The sequence below is a fragment of the Protopterus annectens genome, chromosome 9.part0 (assembly GCF_019279795.1).
Source record: "Protopterus annectens isolate FY-2018-M chromosome 9.part0, PAN1.0, whole genome shotgun sequence".
NCBI classification, from domain to species: domain Eukaryota; kingdom Metazoa; phylum Chordata; order Ceratodontiformes; family Protopteridae; genus Protopterus; species Protopterus annectens.
In genome coordinates this window covers 670,949,341-670,965,812 of record NC_056743.1, presented here as the reverse complement: position 1 = coordinate 670,965,812, position 16,472 = coordinate 670,949,341, and the positions used below count along the sequence as shown (strand labels likewise).

Here is a 16,472-nt window from a genome sequence, read left to right as displayed (position 1 = left end):
TCGGGCCCTTATTGTAGCTAGATATTTTCGCTCTCAGTCCTCGAATTCCAATATGGCTTCAGTAAGTCATCTGACTACCGATATTCCGAAAAAAAACGTAAGGATAGAGACAGAGGCAGACCACACAGGTCCTAAAACTGCCTACAATGCTTCCGTTAAGCTAGTCATCAGTTCTCAGGTCCTCAGTGAAGCGCTTTCACAGCCCCTGATGCCCGCTTCTGTGGATTCGCAGGCCGCTACCCGAGACCCTTTCGGAGTCCAGTATGCCGCAAGACACTTCTTCGACTAAGGATCCTGTGGATGTCTCTACCTTGGATGGGTCAGGAGCCACAGAGCAGGCACCAGCTTCTGAGGAAGTACTTCGCACTACCGATACTCGACACAGACAGACAACTTCTTTTGCGTCTTCAGTTCTTTCTAAAACTATCGAGTTTCTAAGACTTAGGGTACAAACCACACCCAAAAAAAGATGACCCAAGCTCAGGCCCCTGCTTCCTTGTCTCAGTCTCGTATGCTTAAAAAGGCGGTAGACCTTATTATGCTTATTAGGGGAAGCCAGGCTACTGACTTGTCCCCAGTCGTTTTATCTGAACAGGAGTCTGATGACTCCGATGCATCTGAATATGAAGATATGCAACCCCTCTCTGCTTATGAGGATTCTGATGCAGAGGAATCCATTCCTTTTTCCTCTCCACCCAAGGATTTTTCATTGGGGAAAACCCTACATACTCTAAGGGAGCATTTCGATGGGAATTGTCAGGACTACCCTCAGTCAAAAAAGACATACCACAGCACAGACCTTTGGCCATTCTTCCTGTCCTGGATGTTGTGGATAATGTTTTTATGGAATCCAGTCTGAATCCTGACACCCTTTTCTCCTGCTCCCAGAAAACCTGACAAGTATTAAGAGTCCCTGACTCTCACAAATTTCTTTTCAAAAATCCTACTGCTGACCCCGAGGTCATTTTTCAAGCACCTAAAAGAATCAAAGCAACTTCAGCAAAGAATCCCACCCCCTCAGAGATTCCTGAGCATTAGACAGATGGGGTAAAAAGGTATACACTTCTGCTACTCTTGCTGTTAAGAGTATTAAATCATCAGTTCCACATGCTGTAATATCAGCAACATACCATGGAACTCCTCAAAGAAAAAATATCTTCTTATCCTGCTTGTGCAAAAAACAAAGGATTACAAGAGTTTATGCATTTTGTAAGTCAAGTAACTAAGCACACCTTACAATTTGGTTTTGATGCCCTAGAAGCATCTTGCAGGGCTTCACTGGTTGTCCTTAGGAGGCATGCCTGGCTTAAGGAACAGACCTTGCCAGTCCATGTCAAATCCAAATAATTGGACACACCCTTGAACAAAGACAACTTATTTGGCACCAAAGCATAAGAGGTCTTAAAAAAGATGGAAGTAAAAGCTAAATCTATGCAGACATACTTCTTACAGGTCCAGCCACCGAGGTTCAGTAGGCATTGCCCCTCCAAGCACTGGTCCTTTCCTGCTCACTCCAGGCCAGTTCAGCCCAGACCCAGGCGAAGCAGCCCCCCCCCCAGACAATAGCCCCAGAGAATGCAGAGATCTAAGCAATGGAGTTCCTTCTCTTCGAAAAAAGGGAGTGCAAAGCCACCCCCTTATGTTTAGAACTCACAATGACTTTACACTTCCACGTCCTATCTCTGCCCACCTGCTTGTGCCCCTAGGAGGACAACTCTTCTTCCACGCAAGTAACTGGGCCACCATTACCAACAACCGATGGGTCCTTAACATAGTGTCCCAGGGATACAAATTTTATTTCCAAACTCCACCAACCCCAGAAGGGTTCCCAGATCTTCCTCCAAACTAGTGGGCAGAGGCCAAAAAGCAAGACTTTTCTCTGCTCTCCATGAGGGCAATAGCATGCTCCTGCAGAACAGATAGGCCAAGGTTTCTACTCCAGACTCTTGGCGCCCCATCCTCGATCTATCCATTCTTAACACCTTTCTGGTGATACCAAAAATTCAAAATGCTCACCCTCCAGCAGCTTTTACCAATGCATTCCAAGAGTGCTTGGTTAGCCACCCTAGACCTAAAAGTGGCCCACCTACACATCCCAGTCAGGGAATCATGCAGGAAATACCTACTTTTCAGGCCAGGATTTATGCACTTTCAGTTCCTTACGCTTCCCTTTGGCTTAGCCACCACTCCCAGAGTTTTCACAAAATGTCTCGCTCCTGCCATTGCGTTTTGCAGACAAAAAAATATTCAAATTTACCCATACTTAGACGACTGCCTGATTCAGGCATACAGTCAGGAAAAACTGTTTCAGAGCCTGACTTTTGTAAAGGACCTACTGACCTCCCTGGGGTGTACTATCAATGAAAAGAAATCAAAACTAGTCCCCACACAAAAAATTGTATTCCTAGGAGCAAACCTGAACACACCATCCCAGATGGCATTCCTTACTCCAGAAAAACGAACCTACCCGATAGGCTGCTTCTCTCAACTAGCCACCAGAACCCAGTTTATCTGCAAGGAAAATCCTGCAATCTCTAGGGTTCATGGTCTCCTGCATTCTGCTCATTCCATATGCCCGAATGCATATGAGGAAACTACAATGGTACCTAAAAAGACTTTCGTGTCAACACTCTCGACCTGGAAACTCTCATACCAATTATACCTTGTCTAAGGAAAGAGTTTCTTTGGTGGGCAGCAGCATGCAACCACAGCAAGGGACTTCCCTTCTCACAACCCCACGCCGCCCAGACCCTCACCACAGATGCATCAGACTATGCCTGGGATGCACACCTGGACAGCAGGTGCATTCAGGGCCATTGCAGCCCAAAACAAATATATCTGCACATCAACCAAAAAGAGATGCTAGCTGTTCAGCACGCGCTGACAGCTTTCAGACCCCTACTCTCCCTGGGGCCTCTATTGATCAAAACAGACAACACCACAGTGATGTGGTATGTCAGCAAGCAGGGAGCGACTCACTGTTGTCCTCTGCAGGCCCACCATGACACTTTGGCACACAGCCTCAGCCATGCAACTACACCTGCTAGCACAATTCCTGCCAGGCTCCCTAAACTCTCTGGCAGCCAACTTAAGCAAAAACCTGCTAGACCCACATGAGTAGCAGCTTAGCCACCAAACCTTCACCCTTGTAACCCAAAAATGGGGCACCCCGAAGGTGGACCTCTTTGCCTCCCACTCCAATCATCAGCTCAGCAAATTCTGCACCAGGTAACCTCACAGCAAGGCCTGGAAAGTGGATGCTCTATCCTTCCAGTGGGTGAACCTCTCGGTCTATGCATTTCCCCCTCTACCACTCATTTCAAGGGTACTGCTAAAAGTAAGGGAGGAAAACCGAGGGCAATCCTGATTGCTCCAGACTGGCCACGCCAGCACTGGTACCCACTGCTGCACAGCCTGTCACCCCTGCCACCATGGCACCTGCCTCAGATCCTAACACTCCTGACCCAGAGAAATGGAGAATTCATGCATCCCCAATTGCAGACCCTCAACCTGGCAGCCTGGCTTATTCCCTGACCTCTCCTGCAGCTGCCAGCCTAAGCAAACAAGTCCTGAATGTTGTACGTGAGGCTAGATGCCCCAGCACTAGTCAATCCTATGCTGACAAGTGGAAAAGGTTTTGCACGTGGATCCAGGCTAAGGGAGCCGCAACGGCACAGCCCTCCCTACTTCTCATCCTGGATCCTAATGGACCTACTACATAGGGGTCTATCCTTCTCTTCTATTAAAATTCATGCCTCTGCCATCTCTGCTTATTACAGCACAGTCTCACCTCTCTTCTCACACCCTTTCATCAAACAGTTCCTAAGAGGGGCTAACAACTTAAGGCCACCCAGAAGAGCTCCTACCCCAGCTTGGGACCTTAATTTTGTGTTGGAAAAGCTCACCCTAACACCCTTTGAGCCTGCAGCTTCATCAGAGTTAAAATTCCTCTCTTGGAAAACAGCCTTGCTTCCGGTCATCACTTCAGCTAGAAGAGTTTCAGAGCTACAAGCACTCATGGCTGTAGAGCCCTTCATCATTTTCCATGCTGACAAGGGTCTCCCTCAAGACAACCCATCCTTCATGCCTAAAGTTGTGTCCAATGTGGCTCTCAAGCAATCCATTCATTTGCCCACCTTTTTCCCTAACCCGTAAAACAAGGGGGAAAGGATTCTGCACTCTCCAGATGTGCACAAACAGCTCAGATTCTATCTTGATAGGACTAAATCTTTTAGAAAAACTGACCAATTGGTAGTCAGCTTCACAGCAGGGGCAGAGGGCAAGGCCATATCCAAACAAACAGTCTGCAAATGGATAGCACACCGCATCCATTTCTGCTACAAACAGCACGGGAAACCACCCCCAAAGGGGTTCAGGATGCATTCCACCAGGGCTACCTCCACCTCTGCAGCTTTTCTCAGAAGGTTCCCCACCATAGACATCCTGGAGGCTGCAACATGGACTTCTGTTCATAACTTCACCAAGCGTTACTACCTGCCTATCTTCTCCAAGCATTACCACCTGCCTATCTTCTCCAAATCCAGGGCAGGCTTTGTCACCACAGTCTTGCAGGGCATCCTAGCCAGCCCCCAGTCTTCTTGACTGCCTCCACGTTTTTCTTCAGCTTTGAGAATCAACCCAAGTGTGATGACTGCAACAGTGAAACACGAAGAACATAGTACAGTTGTGTACACTTACCATAAATGTAGATGTTAGTGTATTCACTGTTGCAGTCCTGGTTTCCCACCCTACACCCCCCTTGTCTCTTTCTCTCTCCTTCCCTCTCTCCTTAATGTATTTTTGGTATTTACTTTCTACTGGTGGTGTTCTTCCACTATAACCTAGATCCCTATTTGGGGGCTCCTGACAGTTGGGGCAAGAAAAACTGATGTAATGGCATCGGCTGCCTGATTTTATACCACTGATTTTTCTTACGTCAGTCCTGGACCGACAGCAACTGGTGCAGAAATACTAAGCCTCTGGTATTTGGGCCGACTGAGGGCCACCCCTGCCAGGATAATCCAAGTGTGATGACTACAACAGTGAATACACTCAAACATCTACATTTATGGTAAGTGTACACAACTGTACTTTCCTCCACTTCTAAACCAGGGAGTGCAAAGCCACCTCCTCATGGTAGTTACTCAAAATGACTCTCCACTTCCACCCCTCCCTCTGCCCACCTGCACTTGCCCCTAGGAGGAAAACTCTCCTTCCATGCAAGCATCTGGGCCACCATTACCAACTACCACTGGGTCCTCAACATAGTGTCCCAGGGATACAAATTTTCTTTCCACACTCTCCCAACCCCAGAAGGGTTCCTGTATCTTCCTCCAAACCAGTGGACAGAGGCAAAAAAGCAAGTCATTTCCCTGCTCTCCATGAGGGCAAAAGAGCACGTTCCTGCAGAACAGATATGCCAAGTGTTCTACTCCATACTTTTTCTGGTACCCAGAAAAGAGGGCACCTGGCACCCCATCCTTGAGCTATCCATTCTAAACACCTTCCTAGTGATACCAAAATTCAAAATGCTCACCCTCCAGCAACTACTACCTTTGCTATCCTAGAATGCTTGGCTAGCCACCATAGACCTAAAAGAGGCCTAGCTCCCTACCCCAGTCAGGGCATCATGCAGGAAATATCTACATTTCAGGGCAGGATCTCTGCACTTTCAGTTCCCTGCACTTCCCTTTGGCTTATCTACTGCTCCCAGAGTTTTCACCAAATGTCTGGCTCCCACCATTGCTTTTTGCAGACAAAGAAGTATACAAATTTACCCATACTTAGACGAATGCCTGATTCAGGCAGACAGGAAAAGCTGCTCAAGCACCTGCCCTTTGTAAAGTCCCTACTGTCGTCCCTGGGGTATACTAGCAATTAAAAGAAATCCAAACTAGTGCCCACCCAAAGGATTACATTCCTGGGAGCAAGCCTGGACACAGCATCCCAGATGGCATTCCTTACACCAGAAAAGCAAACTTACTTGACAGCCTACTTCTCTCAACTAGCCACCAGAACCCAGTTATCCGCAAGGGAAATCCTGCAGCCTCTGGGGGTCATGGCATCTTGCATCCTACTTATTCCTTATGCCAGACTGCATATGAGGAAACTTCAGTGGTACCTAAAAATCCTTTGGTGTCAACACTGTCAAGACCTGCAAACTCTTATACCAATGATACCTTGCCTAAGGACAGATTTTCTTTGGTGGGCAGCAACATGCTTCCACAACAATGGACTAACTTTCTCACCACCCCCCCGCCGCCCAGACCCTCACCACAGGCGCATCAGACTATGCCTGGGGGGCACACCTGGATGGCATGTGCATACAGGGCCAATGGAGCCCACAGCAAATACATCTGCACATCAACTATAAAGAGATGTTAGCTGTCCAACACTCACTGACAGCTTTCAGGCCCCTTCTCTCCCTAGGGGCTCTCCTGATCAGAAAAGACAATGCCACTGTGATGTGGTATATCAACAAGCAGGGAGGGACTCACTCTTACCCTCTATAAAGGCTCGCCATGACCCTTTGGCACACAGTCTCAGCCATGCAACTACACCTGTTAGCGCAATTGTTGCCGGGCTCACTAAACTCTCTGGCAGACAACTTAAGCAGAAATCTTCTGGACCCACACGAGTGGTGACTAGACCAAAGAACCTTCACCCTAATAACTCAGAAATGGGGCACCCTGAAGGTTGACCTCTTTGCTTCCCACTCCAACCTTCAGCTCAGAAGGTTCTGCACCAGAGAACCTCACCACAGGGCCTGGAAAGTGGATGCCCTGTCCTTCCCCTGGGTTAACCTCACGGTCTATGTATTTCCCCGTCTACCTCTCATTACCAGGGTACTGCTCAAAATAAGGGAGGAAAAACCAAGGACAGTTCCGATTGATCCAGATTGGACTCACCAGCACTGGTACCCACTGCTGCACAGCCTGTCCCCACTGCCACCGTGGCATCTCCCTCAGACTCCAACCCTCCTGACCCAGAGGGAAGGAGAATTCATGCATCCCCAATTGCAGACCCTCAGTTTGGCAGCCTGGCTTATCCCCTGACCATTGATCAAGCTGGCAATCTCAGTGAGCAGGTTCTAGATGTTATACGTGAGGCTAGATGCCCTAGCACTAGAAAGTCTTATGCTGACAAATGGAAAAGGTTCTGCACCTGGATCAGGCTAAGGGAGCTGATATGGCACAGCCCTCCCTACCTCTCATCCTGGATTACCTAGCTGACCTGCTTCACACTGGTCTCTCCTTTTCCTCTATTAAAATTCATGCCTCTGCTATCTCTGCTCATTTCAACACTGAGCACCCCTTTTTTCTCACACCCTCTCATCAAACAGTTCCTAAGAGGGGCTAGGAACTTGAGGCCACCCAGAAGAGCACCTAACCCAGCTTGGGACCTAAACTTTGTGTTGGAAAAGCTCACCCTGCCCGCCTTTGAACCAGCATCCTTTGCAGTGTTAAAGTTTCTCTCCTGGATGACAGCCTTGCTACTGGTCATCACTTCAGCCAGAAGAGTGTCCAAGCTACAAGCACTCATGGATGTAGAGCCCTTCATCATCTTCCATGCTGACAGGGTGTCCCTCAGGACTTACCCATCCTTCATGTCCAAAGTGGTGTCCAGTGTGGCTCTCAAGCAATCCATTCATTTGCCCACCTTTTTCCCTAACACACAAAACAAGGGGAAAGGATCCTGCACTTTCTAGATGTACACAGCTCAGATTCTACCTAGACAGGACTAAATCATTCAGAAAGACTGATCAATTAAATGGATAGCACACTGCATCAATTTCTGTTACAAGCAACATGGGAAACCTCTCCCTAAGGGGGTCAGGACTCGCTCTAACAGAGCAGCCTCCACCTCTGCAGCTTTCCTCAGAGGAGTCTTCACCAGGGACATCCTGGAGGCTGCCACATGGACATCTGTTCACACCTTCACCAAGTATTACCACCTGCCTATCTTCTCCAAATCCAGAGCAGGCTTTGCCGCTGCTGTCTTGCAGGGCATCCTAGCCAGCCCCTAGTCTTCTTATCTGCCTCCACCCTTCTCCTCAGCTTTGGGAATCAACCCAAATGTGGTGACTGCAACAATGAAACATGAAGAACATAATATAGTTGTGTACACTTGCCATAAATGTAGATGTTTGAGTGTATTCACTGTTGCAGTCCTGGTTTCCCTCCTTCCATCTCCCTTCTATCTCTCTCACCTTACAAGAAACCTTTGGTATTTACTTCCTACTGACGGGGTTCTTCCACCATATTCTGACTCCCACTTGGGTGTTTCTGACAGGGCAAGAAAAACTGATGTAACAGCATTGACTACCTTAGTTTATACTACTGACGACCTGACGTCAATCCTGAAGTGACAACAACCGATGCAGAAATACTAAGCCTCTGGTATTCAGGCTGGTCAAGGGCTACCCTGGCAGGGATAACCCAGATGTGATGACTGCAACAGTGAATACACTCTAACATCTACATTTATGGTAAGTGTACACAACTGTACTTTCTGCACCATGTGCATTTTTCCCACAACCTGGAAGACACATGCCTTCGCCTTCCAGTCATCGGGGAAGTTCCTGTGTGCCTTTCCTCCTTTGCCTCGTCTTCCAAAAATTTTTCTGAAGGTACAAAAGGAAGTGCCCAAACTTTTTATTGGCCTTATTTTGGCTGAGGCAACATGGGTTCCCCCTGCCATTTCACCTAACAAAGGAAAATTACAGGAGAATTCCTCTTCAGCCGATCCCAGTAACTCTTTAAGGATTACTGCTCCACTCCAGTCTTCCTTCTGTCAGCCTCACCCTATGGATAATAGTATTTTAATTCCTCAAAGACATGTTGTTCAAGTCCTGCAAGATGTAGAAAATCTTGCAAGGCTAAAAGGAAAAGGTTTTCCTATTGGTGCTGCAGACATATTCAGGATCCTAATTCAGGTTTCTACTGTACTGCAGTATTTCTGTGAACTTCTCCAATCAGGTTGGTCTACTCTTCCTTAAAATCACAACTGTCAGCTATCAATGCCTTCCTCCCTGTTAGCCCTCCACTTATGACTAGGCCAGTAAGCTTTTCCTTAGGGGGAGTCCTGCATCTAAACCCAGCAAGGAAACTCATCTCTCCCCCTCTGATCTTAATTTTGTGTTAGAAAAGCTTAATCTGCTTCCCTTTGAATCAGGTTATTCTGTTTGTCTGAAATTCTGTATTTGGAAAACTATTCTTCTCTTTGGTCTCTCCTCTGTCATGGTAGTTTCAAAGTTACAAGCACTCATAGCCATTCCCTGTTTTCTTATTTTTAACAGCGATAGGCTGAGACTCCTGGCTGATCATCTTTCATGCCTAAGGTAGTGAACAAGATGTTCCTCAATCAGGCTGTTCATCTCCCCACTTTCTTCTCAATCCCCAAAATAGGGAGAAAAGGATCTTACATTCTCTGGACATTCACAGGCAACTCAGTTTACCAGGACAAAATTAAATCCTTCAGAAAAATTGACCAGCTGTTTAAATCTTTTATGATCCTTAAGCTGGGCCAGCCAATCTCCAGACAATCTGTTGCAGCCTGAATTTCTAAGGATATCTGTTTCTGCTATTCACACTATGTTAAGAATTTGCCTTCCTGCCCTAAAGTACATTCCATACTGCAGTGGATTCTTCAAGAGCTTTTCAGAAAGGAGTAAACTCCAGGTCTGTCTTGGCAGCCAGTTGTTCCACTGTACCCACCTTTACCAAACGCAGCAAAATTTGCTATCTCCATGTCTAGGGCAGCCTTTGCTAGGTCAGTCCTGTCCAGACTGCTGGACAACTCTTGTACTCAGTAGTCAACCCCCCTTCCTTCCTCCAGCTCTGGGAGTCACCAGTATATCAGGAGTACTGCAGCAGTGATTTCAGTAAGGACATAGTAAAGTTGTGCAAGAACTTGCAATAACAATAATTGCCCCACTGATCACTGTTGGAGTATTCCATTCTACTCTGCATCCCCTGTTCTTTGTCACACGTCAACCTTCAGTTTCCTTTTCCCTTTGGTTTAGACTTTGCTCTGTTATACGGGTACAGGGGAGTTTTCTTACCTATTCAAGCTACAGTCCTCCTAGCTGACGAGTCTCCTCTGTCAGTAGTCTTCAGGCCGCTGGCTTGGAGATAGTTTGAGGATCCATTCTCTTATGTCCATTTATATACCTCAATGCATATGAGCTGTCATGTATCGGATGTATGACCTAGGGAAGGTAAAGCTTTGGTACCCCTGTTGGACTTCAGTGGTGACAACCCACATGTCAGAAATACTGCAACAGTGATTATCTACTTTTATGATAAATTCTTACACAATTATACTTTTTTTTCCAACTTCATATAATTCACTACAGAGCTGGATAGAAGTAACATTGCTGTGTGTTCTGTGATAGAGAGGAGTACCAAGGTAACTTGGGAAAGATTCATATGCCAGGCAGTCCTAATAGTTCTTGTCGTTAATGTAGCAACTTATCTGCATATCCAGCGACAGCAGGATGAAGTACATAACTTTTGTTTTTGTAGTGTTGCCAGTACTGTATCCAGTCTTGACCATTTAAAAAAAGCACATGGACTGCATTTCAGAGTGATGAGCAGTTAGGATGTTTCTTTACTAACAAGTTTTGTCTTTTGTCTCCTTTTAGAATGCAACAAATAATTTGATAAATGGATTGGAGGACTACATCAGAGAAAGCTTTGTAAGTTGAATTTCTTTGACGTTCTGTAGCTTATTTTCCAAAGCTTGTTGTACCCTCAGTGGTTTTCTGTTGTACTTTATCATTATGTACCTTAATGTTATTGATTTCCTTTGGTAACTGTAATTATTTTAAGAGGCATGTTTTATTGGTTAATTTTCAGGTTACTTGGGATTCGGTAAGAATGGGATGAGCTTGCACTGTAACTGAATGAGGTTCTCTGTTATTTTATTTCCAGCAGGTACAGAATCATGTATCGAAAGTGACACTGGCATAAACAGATGCAGGACATTTAGCATCAAGTCACATGCAGTCGTGTATCAAAACAGAACAACATATTCATTGGTACTTATTACTGGGAGTGTTCAGGCATTAAAATACATCTCCTTGCAAATAGTTCAGCAGCAGCAAATAACTAAGCAACAGGTTGCCAGTCTACATTTCAGTTATTAATTGGCAAATATTTTTTTCAGACAGAAATACTGTAGTGGCAAACCCAACAACAGGGCTTTGCCCTAAACATAAGCACTCATCAGCCTAAATGTTTCAGCAGTCAGTAATCTCTGGAATCCGTACAGGTCTCAAGAAACACAAAAGACTCGAGGGAAATTAAACCAGAAAAAGCCACAGCTGATATTAACCCTCTGTAGAACTGTTTTGGTTGGTGGGGTTTTCATGTCCTATGCAATGCATCATTCTTGCATAGTACTGAATCCTGGGACTTCTACTGCTGAATGAATGATGTCTGGCCGCACTTCTACAGCTTAACACCCTTCCTTGTCCCAGCTGGTCAAACCTCCAAATTCCTGGGATGTTTGTACATTCCCAAAATAAAGCAGGAGCCTACCCAACCATCTTTCAGGTCTTCCTTTCTTGAAAAGGTGTAGCTTGCAAGATGAGTTGCACCAGTAGTACCATTAGTTTAGCCTTTCTGTGTGTCCAGAGTAAAGCTGTCAGAGAAGTACCTATTGGGAAATATATTTGTTCCTGTTTCATCTTGGTTAGTATATTGTTCAAGTAGTGGTATCAGATGACTGTGTTGGTTGTAGTGTGTGTCTGCTACAGAAAATGCTAGTAGTTGTGCATATGACAGGCAGATAGCATGGAAACACCACCATACCCAGTTGTGGACCTGTACATGCTATCTCTAACTGTAGCATTTGCTATGGTTTTAGTAGAAAGGTAGTAAGGAGAAGGGAACGTTCCTGTCCAGACAATAAAAAGGAACAAGCATGAAGCTTTGGGCTTTATGACCACCATGTTTTCAGCTTTTGTTGTCTTGCAGACGTACCACCCTGAAAGAGAATGAAGCTGTAAAACCAGGGGCAGTGCATGGCCAAATTAAGCAGTTAAAATGTAATGTATTTTCTTTTTCTTTTATGTTTGTCTGCAGCATGGTATTTTCATTGTTAGGAATGGTGGACTTTGTCCTTCTGAGTATCAGAGAACAGAAATGTCTTCAAAATGTGTTGAATCTCCAGATGTGTCAGCTCCTCTTGTTAATGTAACAGATTATATAAAACAGAACTGTCCTCTTTAGCTAGGATTTAATTGCTATAATGATGCATCACCTAAGACACTGGGGGATTTAGGATGCAAGGAAAGGAGATGTAAATATATATTGACAGTCTTTTTGTGGTTGCTGTAACTAGTAAAAGATCTAATTTTGCCACTTGTTTTCACCAGCAATGGGAAGGGAATGACAAGGATATTGTGAGGGTTGGGGAAAAGATATGATATTATGTAGTCCTATCTCGCCGTAATTCTTGCTGGATGGGTTTGGAGCCGAACCTCAGCTCCAACTCGGCTGATACTAAAGCTCAAGAGCTTTTACTGGCTCGAGGCTATCCCCTATCCCATGGTGCACCACAGCAATTCCCCAGATCTCGTTTGCCGCAAAAGCTTTGAGGTTGTCTTCTTTACTGGCTCATTGGCTAAGTGGAATTTTTGATATTTTTGCCTATATTTCTTATTCTTTCTTAATAATAGTTTTACCTTTATTATCTAGAGTGATTGCGTGAATGTTAGCATCCCCTGTCCCCTTCTTTAAGGATTGTACAGCCCTTTTAAGTTAGAGGGCCGTATTTGCCAGTTTAAATTAGAGGGCTTTCCTCTCTTTGTGCTAGTTTCTTCTTTATATATATATATATATATATATATATATATATATATAAAAATATATATATATATATATATATATATACATATAAAAAAATATATATATATATATATATATATATATATATATATATAAATATCTCTTTATAGTTGTACTACTATTGTCATATTTGTTTCATTTTTCCTTTTCATTAAACAAAAATCAAAATGTCAAAGGATAAAGATAGAGAACACCGAACACCACCCTTCTGGCTTTAAAAAGTGTGATAAGTGTTCTCAGAAAATGTCGTTGACAAACAGTCATACCAGTTGTGTGTATTGTCTTAGGGAGCCTCATTGGTAAGAACCTTATACTTTGTCATGCATTCAGTACCAGGGTTCTTAATGAACATAAAAGGAAACTAATTGATTGGGGTCTGATGAGAAGTTCCTTCCAAGAACAGCTGAAACAATGTCAGAAGGTCTCTCAAAATCAAAAAAGGAAATCTCCATCGGCTCCTGCTTCGGAACAGACAAAAAAATCAAAAGCGACGGAGCCGAAGAGTTCTGGCTCCGATTCTGCTTCTTTGGTCTCGGTGCCATCAGTTTCATCGGCTCCGAGACAGTCATTTTTGACGAGACATTCACCAATCGTGGAACCAGCTTCACCAACATTAAGATCTCCTATTCTTGGAAAGGAGGAGATCTCCATCTGTCTCCACCCATTCCTCCAGGACACTGTCTGATTAAGATGTAGAGCGGGTGTGAAGAAGGTGCTCTGTAACCTGGTGCTGGCAAAAATTTTAGCTTCTCCGACCCAAAGGTTTCGGATTCGTCCCATCCTCAGTGTACTGTTCCTCCTCCTCCGACTGCCTCGCTTTTGGAGTCTGTTTCGGGTCATATTATGCTGGAACCCTCTGTTCCGAAAACTCTTCCTGCTTCCTTGGAACCGATAACTCTAACTTCATCGGCTCAGACTGGAGCCGAGGGGTCTGGGAGCCAATGCTCCAGTCGACTCCAGAAGGGATAGTCGCCCCGGTTTTTCTTCCGATCTGACTCTCCCTCTCAGTGCTTCGGCTCGCGTGAGCTCGGCTTCCACATCTGCTTCAGAGCCTGCTCCTCCAGTTCGGAGTCAGCCTTCTGCTTCCTCGGAGTGGAGGTCTTCGGAGGGGGGTGGTAAGGCTTTTGAGGTGATAGAGAGAGCTTTGTCAAGTACCAAAGCCCTGCCATTGGACCCAGCGTCCCTCCAGCAGCCGGTAGTAGCCTCTTCTCCCCGCCTGCCCCTAAGCGTAGGGAACCAGAACCCCAAGGAGCCCCCATAGGGGGTTTCCCCTCTTCTGAAACCTCACCAGATTACCCCACTGGAGAGGTCCCTAGGAAGAGAGTTTGTAAGAGGAAGCATATTGACTCACCTGTGTCTGTCACTGATTTGGATGAATCAGAAGGGTCCCCAAGGTTCCCCTCTGAGGATGTCTCTTTTGCGAGCATCCTAGAAATCCTTAGAGGGGTGACTGGAAGACCTCATACCCTACTGAGGCCAAATCAGTGTACCTTGAGGCTTTTGGTTCCTGGCCTTCCACCTCCTGGGTGACACTGCCATATGACCAACTGTTGGGTCATATCTCAGAAAGCTTGGACCTCTCCGGACACAGTGGAGCCTGTCCCGAGGAGGCCTAATAAATGTATTACTGCTCCAGAAGACAAAACCTTTCTAACCAAGGGAATACCTGTGGATGCTATGGTGGTAGCAGCAGCCACAAAGGAGGAGTTATCTGAAACGTCCTCAAATATCCATCCTCCTAACAGAGAGTCTAGGACGATGGATAGGTATGGAAAGCGTACTTTTTCTTTGGCGGCTTTTAACTTACGATCGCTGAACTACCTGTCCCATTTTACTAGGCTACAAAGGGATCTCCTAAAAGAGTTGGAAGATGCCCTTCAGGGTTCAGTAGCTTCAGGATCTGCTGACAAGGTATTTTCGCAGCTCTCTACCCTTACCTCTATTGCTAACTCCTCCATGAAGCTGATTTCTTATGCAGCTGATGTAGCGAGCAGGGCGGCCGCATCAGGAATATCTCTTGGGAGACATTTCTGGATGCGTCTATACAAATAGTTCAAGTCTTCCTTTACCAACGTCCCCTTTGATGGTTCAACTCTTTTTGGACCTCAGGTAAAAGCGACTTTGGTCAGGTGCGAGCAGGAAGGGAAAACCTTATCTGCTATGGGAGTCCGTTTTTCCCTTCCTTCCAGACCCTATTTCAAGGGTCAAACAGGAGGGAAAACCATAAATCCCAAAAAGGTTTCCCTCAAGCACATGACCAACCCTCCCCTAGAGGCAGAGGGGGAGGTTATAATGGAAGGCACCCCTCTCGTGGCAGAGGGGTCCGCAACACCAGGGTAATAGAGATGGTTTCTCTGATTGGCTCTTTCTTCGCCCCTGAAGGGTTGCCCGACTGTCCATCTCTGGAGGCAGTCGGGGGTCATCTCTCACTATACCCAAGCACCTGGCTACAAATTTCTCAAGATCGATGGGCACAAATTATAATTTCCAGAGGTTACCTTATTCCTTTTGTTTCCGATCCCCCTACAAATCGGTCTTTGTCAGATGTACCACCCAGATAGACCATGCAACATTAGAGGTTATCTCATTGCTTCAAAAAAAGAGTCATCCAAGAAGTCCCCACAGAGCAAATAGGATCTGGAACTTACTCACTATTCTTAGTTCCAAAAAAGACCAGGAACTGGAGATCAATTCTAGATCTCAGCAAGCTGAACAAGTCTGTAAAAAAAATCGACGTTCCGAATGATCACTCTGCAGTCAATTCTTCCGTTTATCGGAAAAGACAATTGGATGTGTTCCATAGATCTTCAGCATGTGTACTACCATATCAAAATGGACACGCTCCAGAAGACACCTACGCTTTTGGCTGGGAGCCAGTCATTTTCAGTGCGCCAGATTAGGAATTACAGTAAATCTAAAAAAATCCGCCTCATCTCCATCGCAGCATATTGTCTTTTTAGGCTCAGACCTAGACTCAACCACTATGACAGCAAAACTAACACCAGAAAGGACAGAATCGTTGCACAACCAAGTTAGACTCTTGCTGACCAAAGACAAAGTACAGGCCAGGATAGTTCTTCAGGGTCTAGGTACTATGGCATGCCACCATTCTTTTAGTTCCTCTAGCCTTGTCTACACATGAGTGCTTCAGTAGCTACTATTTGCTCAGTGGTCAATGCAGGATCTACCTTTGTCCCACCAAATACTCGTTACAAATTCCTGCAAGAAGGATCTAACATGGTGGTTACATACAAATCAGCTTTATCTAGGTCGTCCCTTTGTCCTCCCTCAACAAAATGCAGTCTTGACCACGGATGCTTCACAGATAGGGTGGAGGTATCTGGCAGGATCACGAGAACCACTTGCACATAAATGTTCTGCAGATGAAAGCAGTGCTATACATGTTGCAAGCACTTCACAGTTCTCTTCCTACCGGGACAATTGCAATTCAATGAGATGTCAGTAGTGTGGTATATAAACAAGCAAGGGGGAACCAAGTCTTACCCACTTTGTCGAGAGGCACAAAGAGTATGGAAATGGGCAATGGACTCAACGTTTTCTGGTAGCAACGCACGTTCCGGGGAAGTCCAATGTGATAGCCGACAAACTGAGTCGAGC

The 16,472-nt window shown here is 45.5% G+C and overlaps 1 protein-coding gene across 6 annotated transcripts in view; it reads left to right on the top strand.

The window, feature by feature from the left end:
• The window catches only part of BAG6 (BAG cochaperone 6), a 2,260,316-nt gene that overhangs the window by 1,462,472 nt on the left and 781,372 nt on the right, over positions 1-16,472 (top strand). For all 6 annotated transcript variants that reach the window (XM_044083264.1, XM_044083261.1, XM_044083265.1 and 3 more), the window contains one exon: positions 10,646-10,699. In XM_044083264.1, coding sequence (XP_043939199.1) covers positions 10,646-10,699 — 54 coding nt within the window. The remainder of the gene's footprint in view (positions 1-10,645; positions 10,700-16,472) is intronic.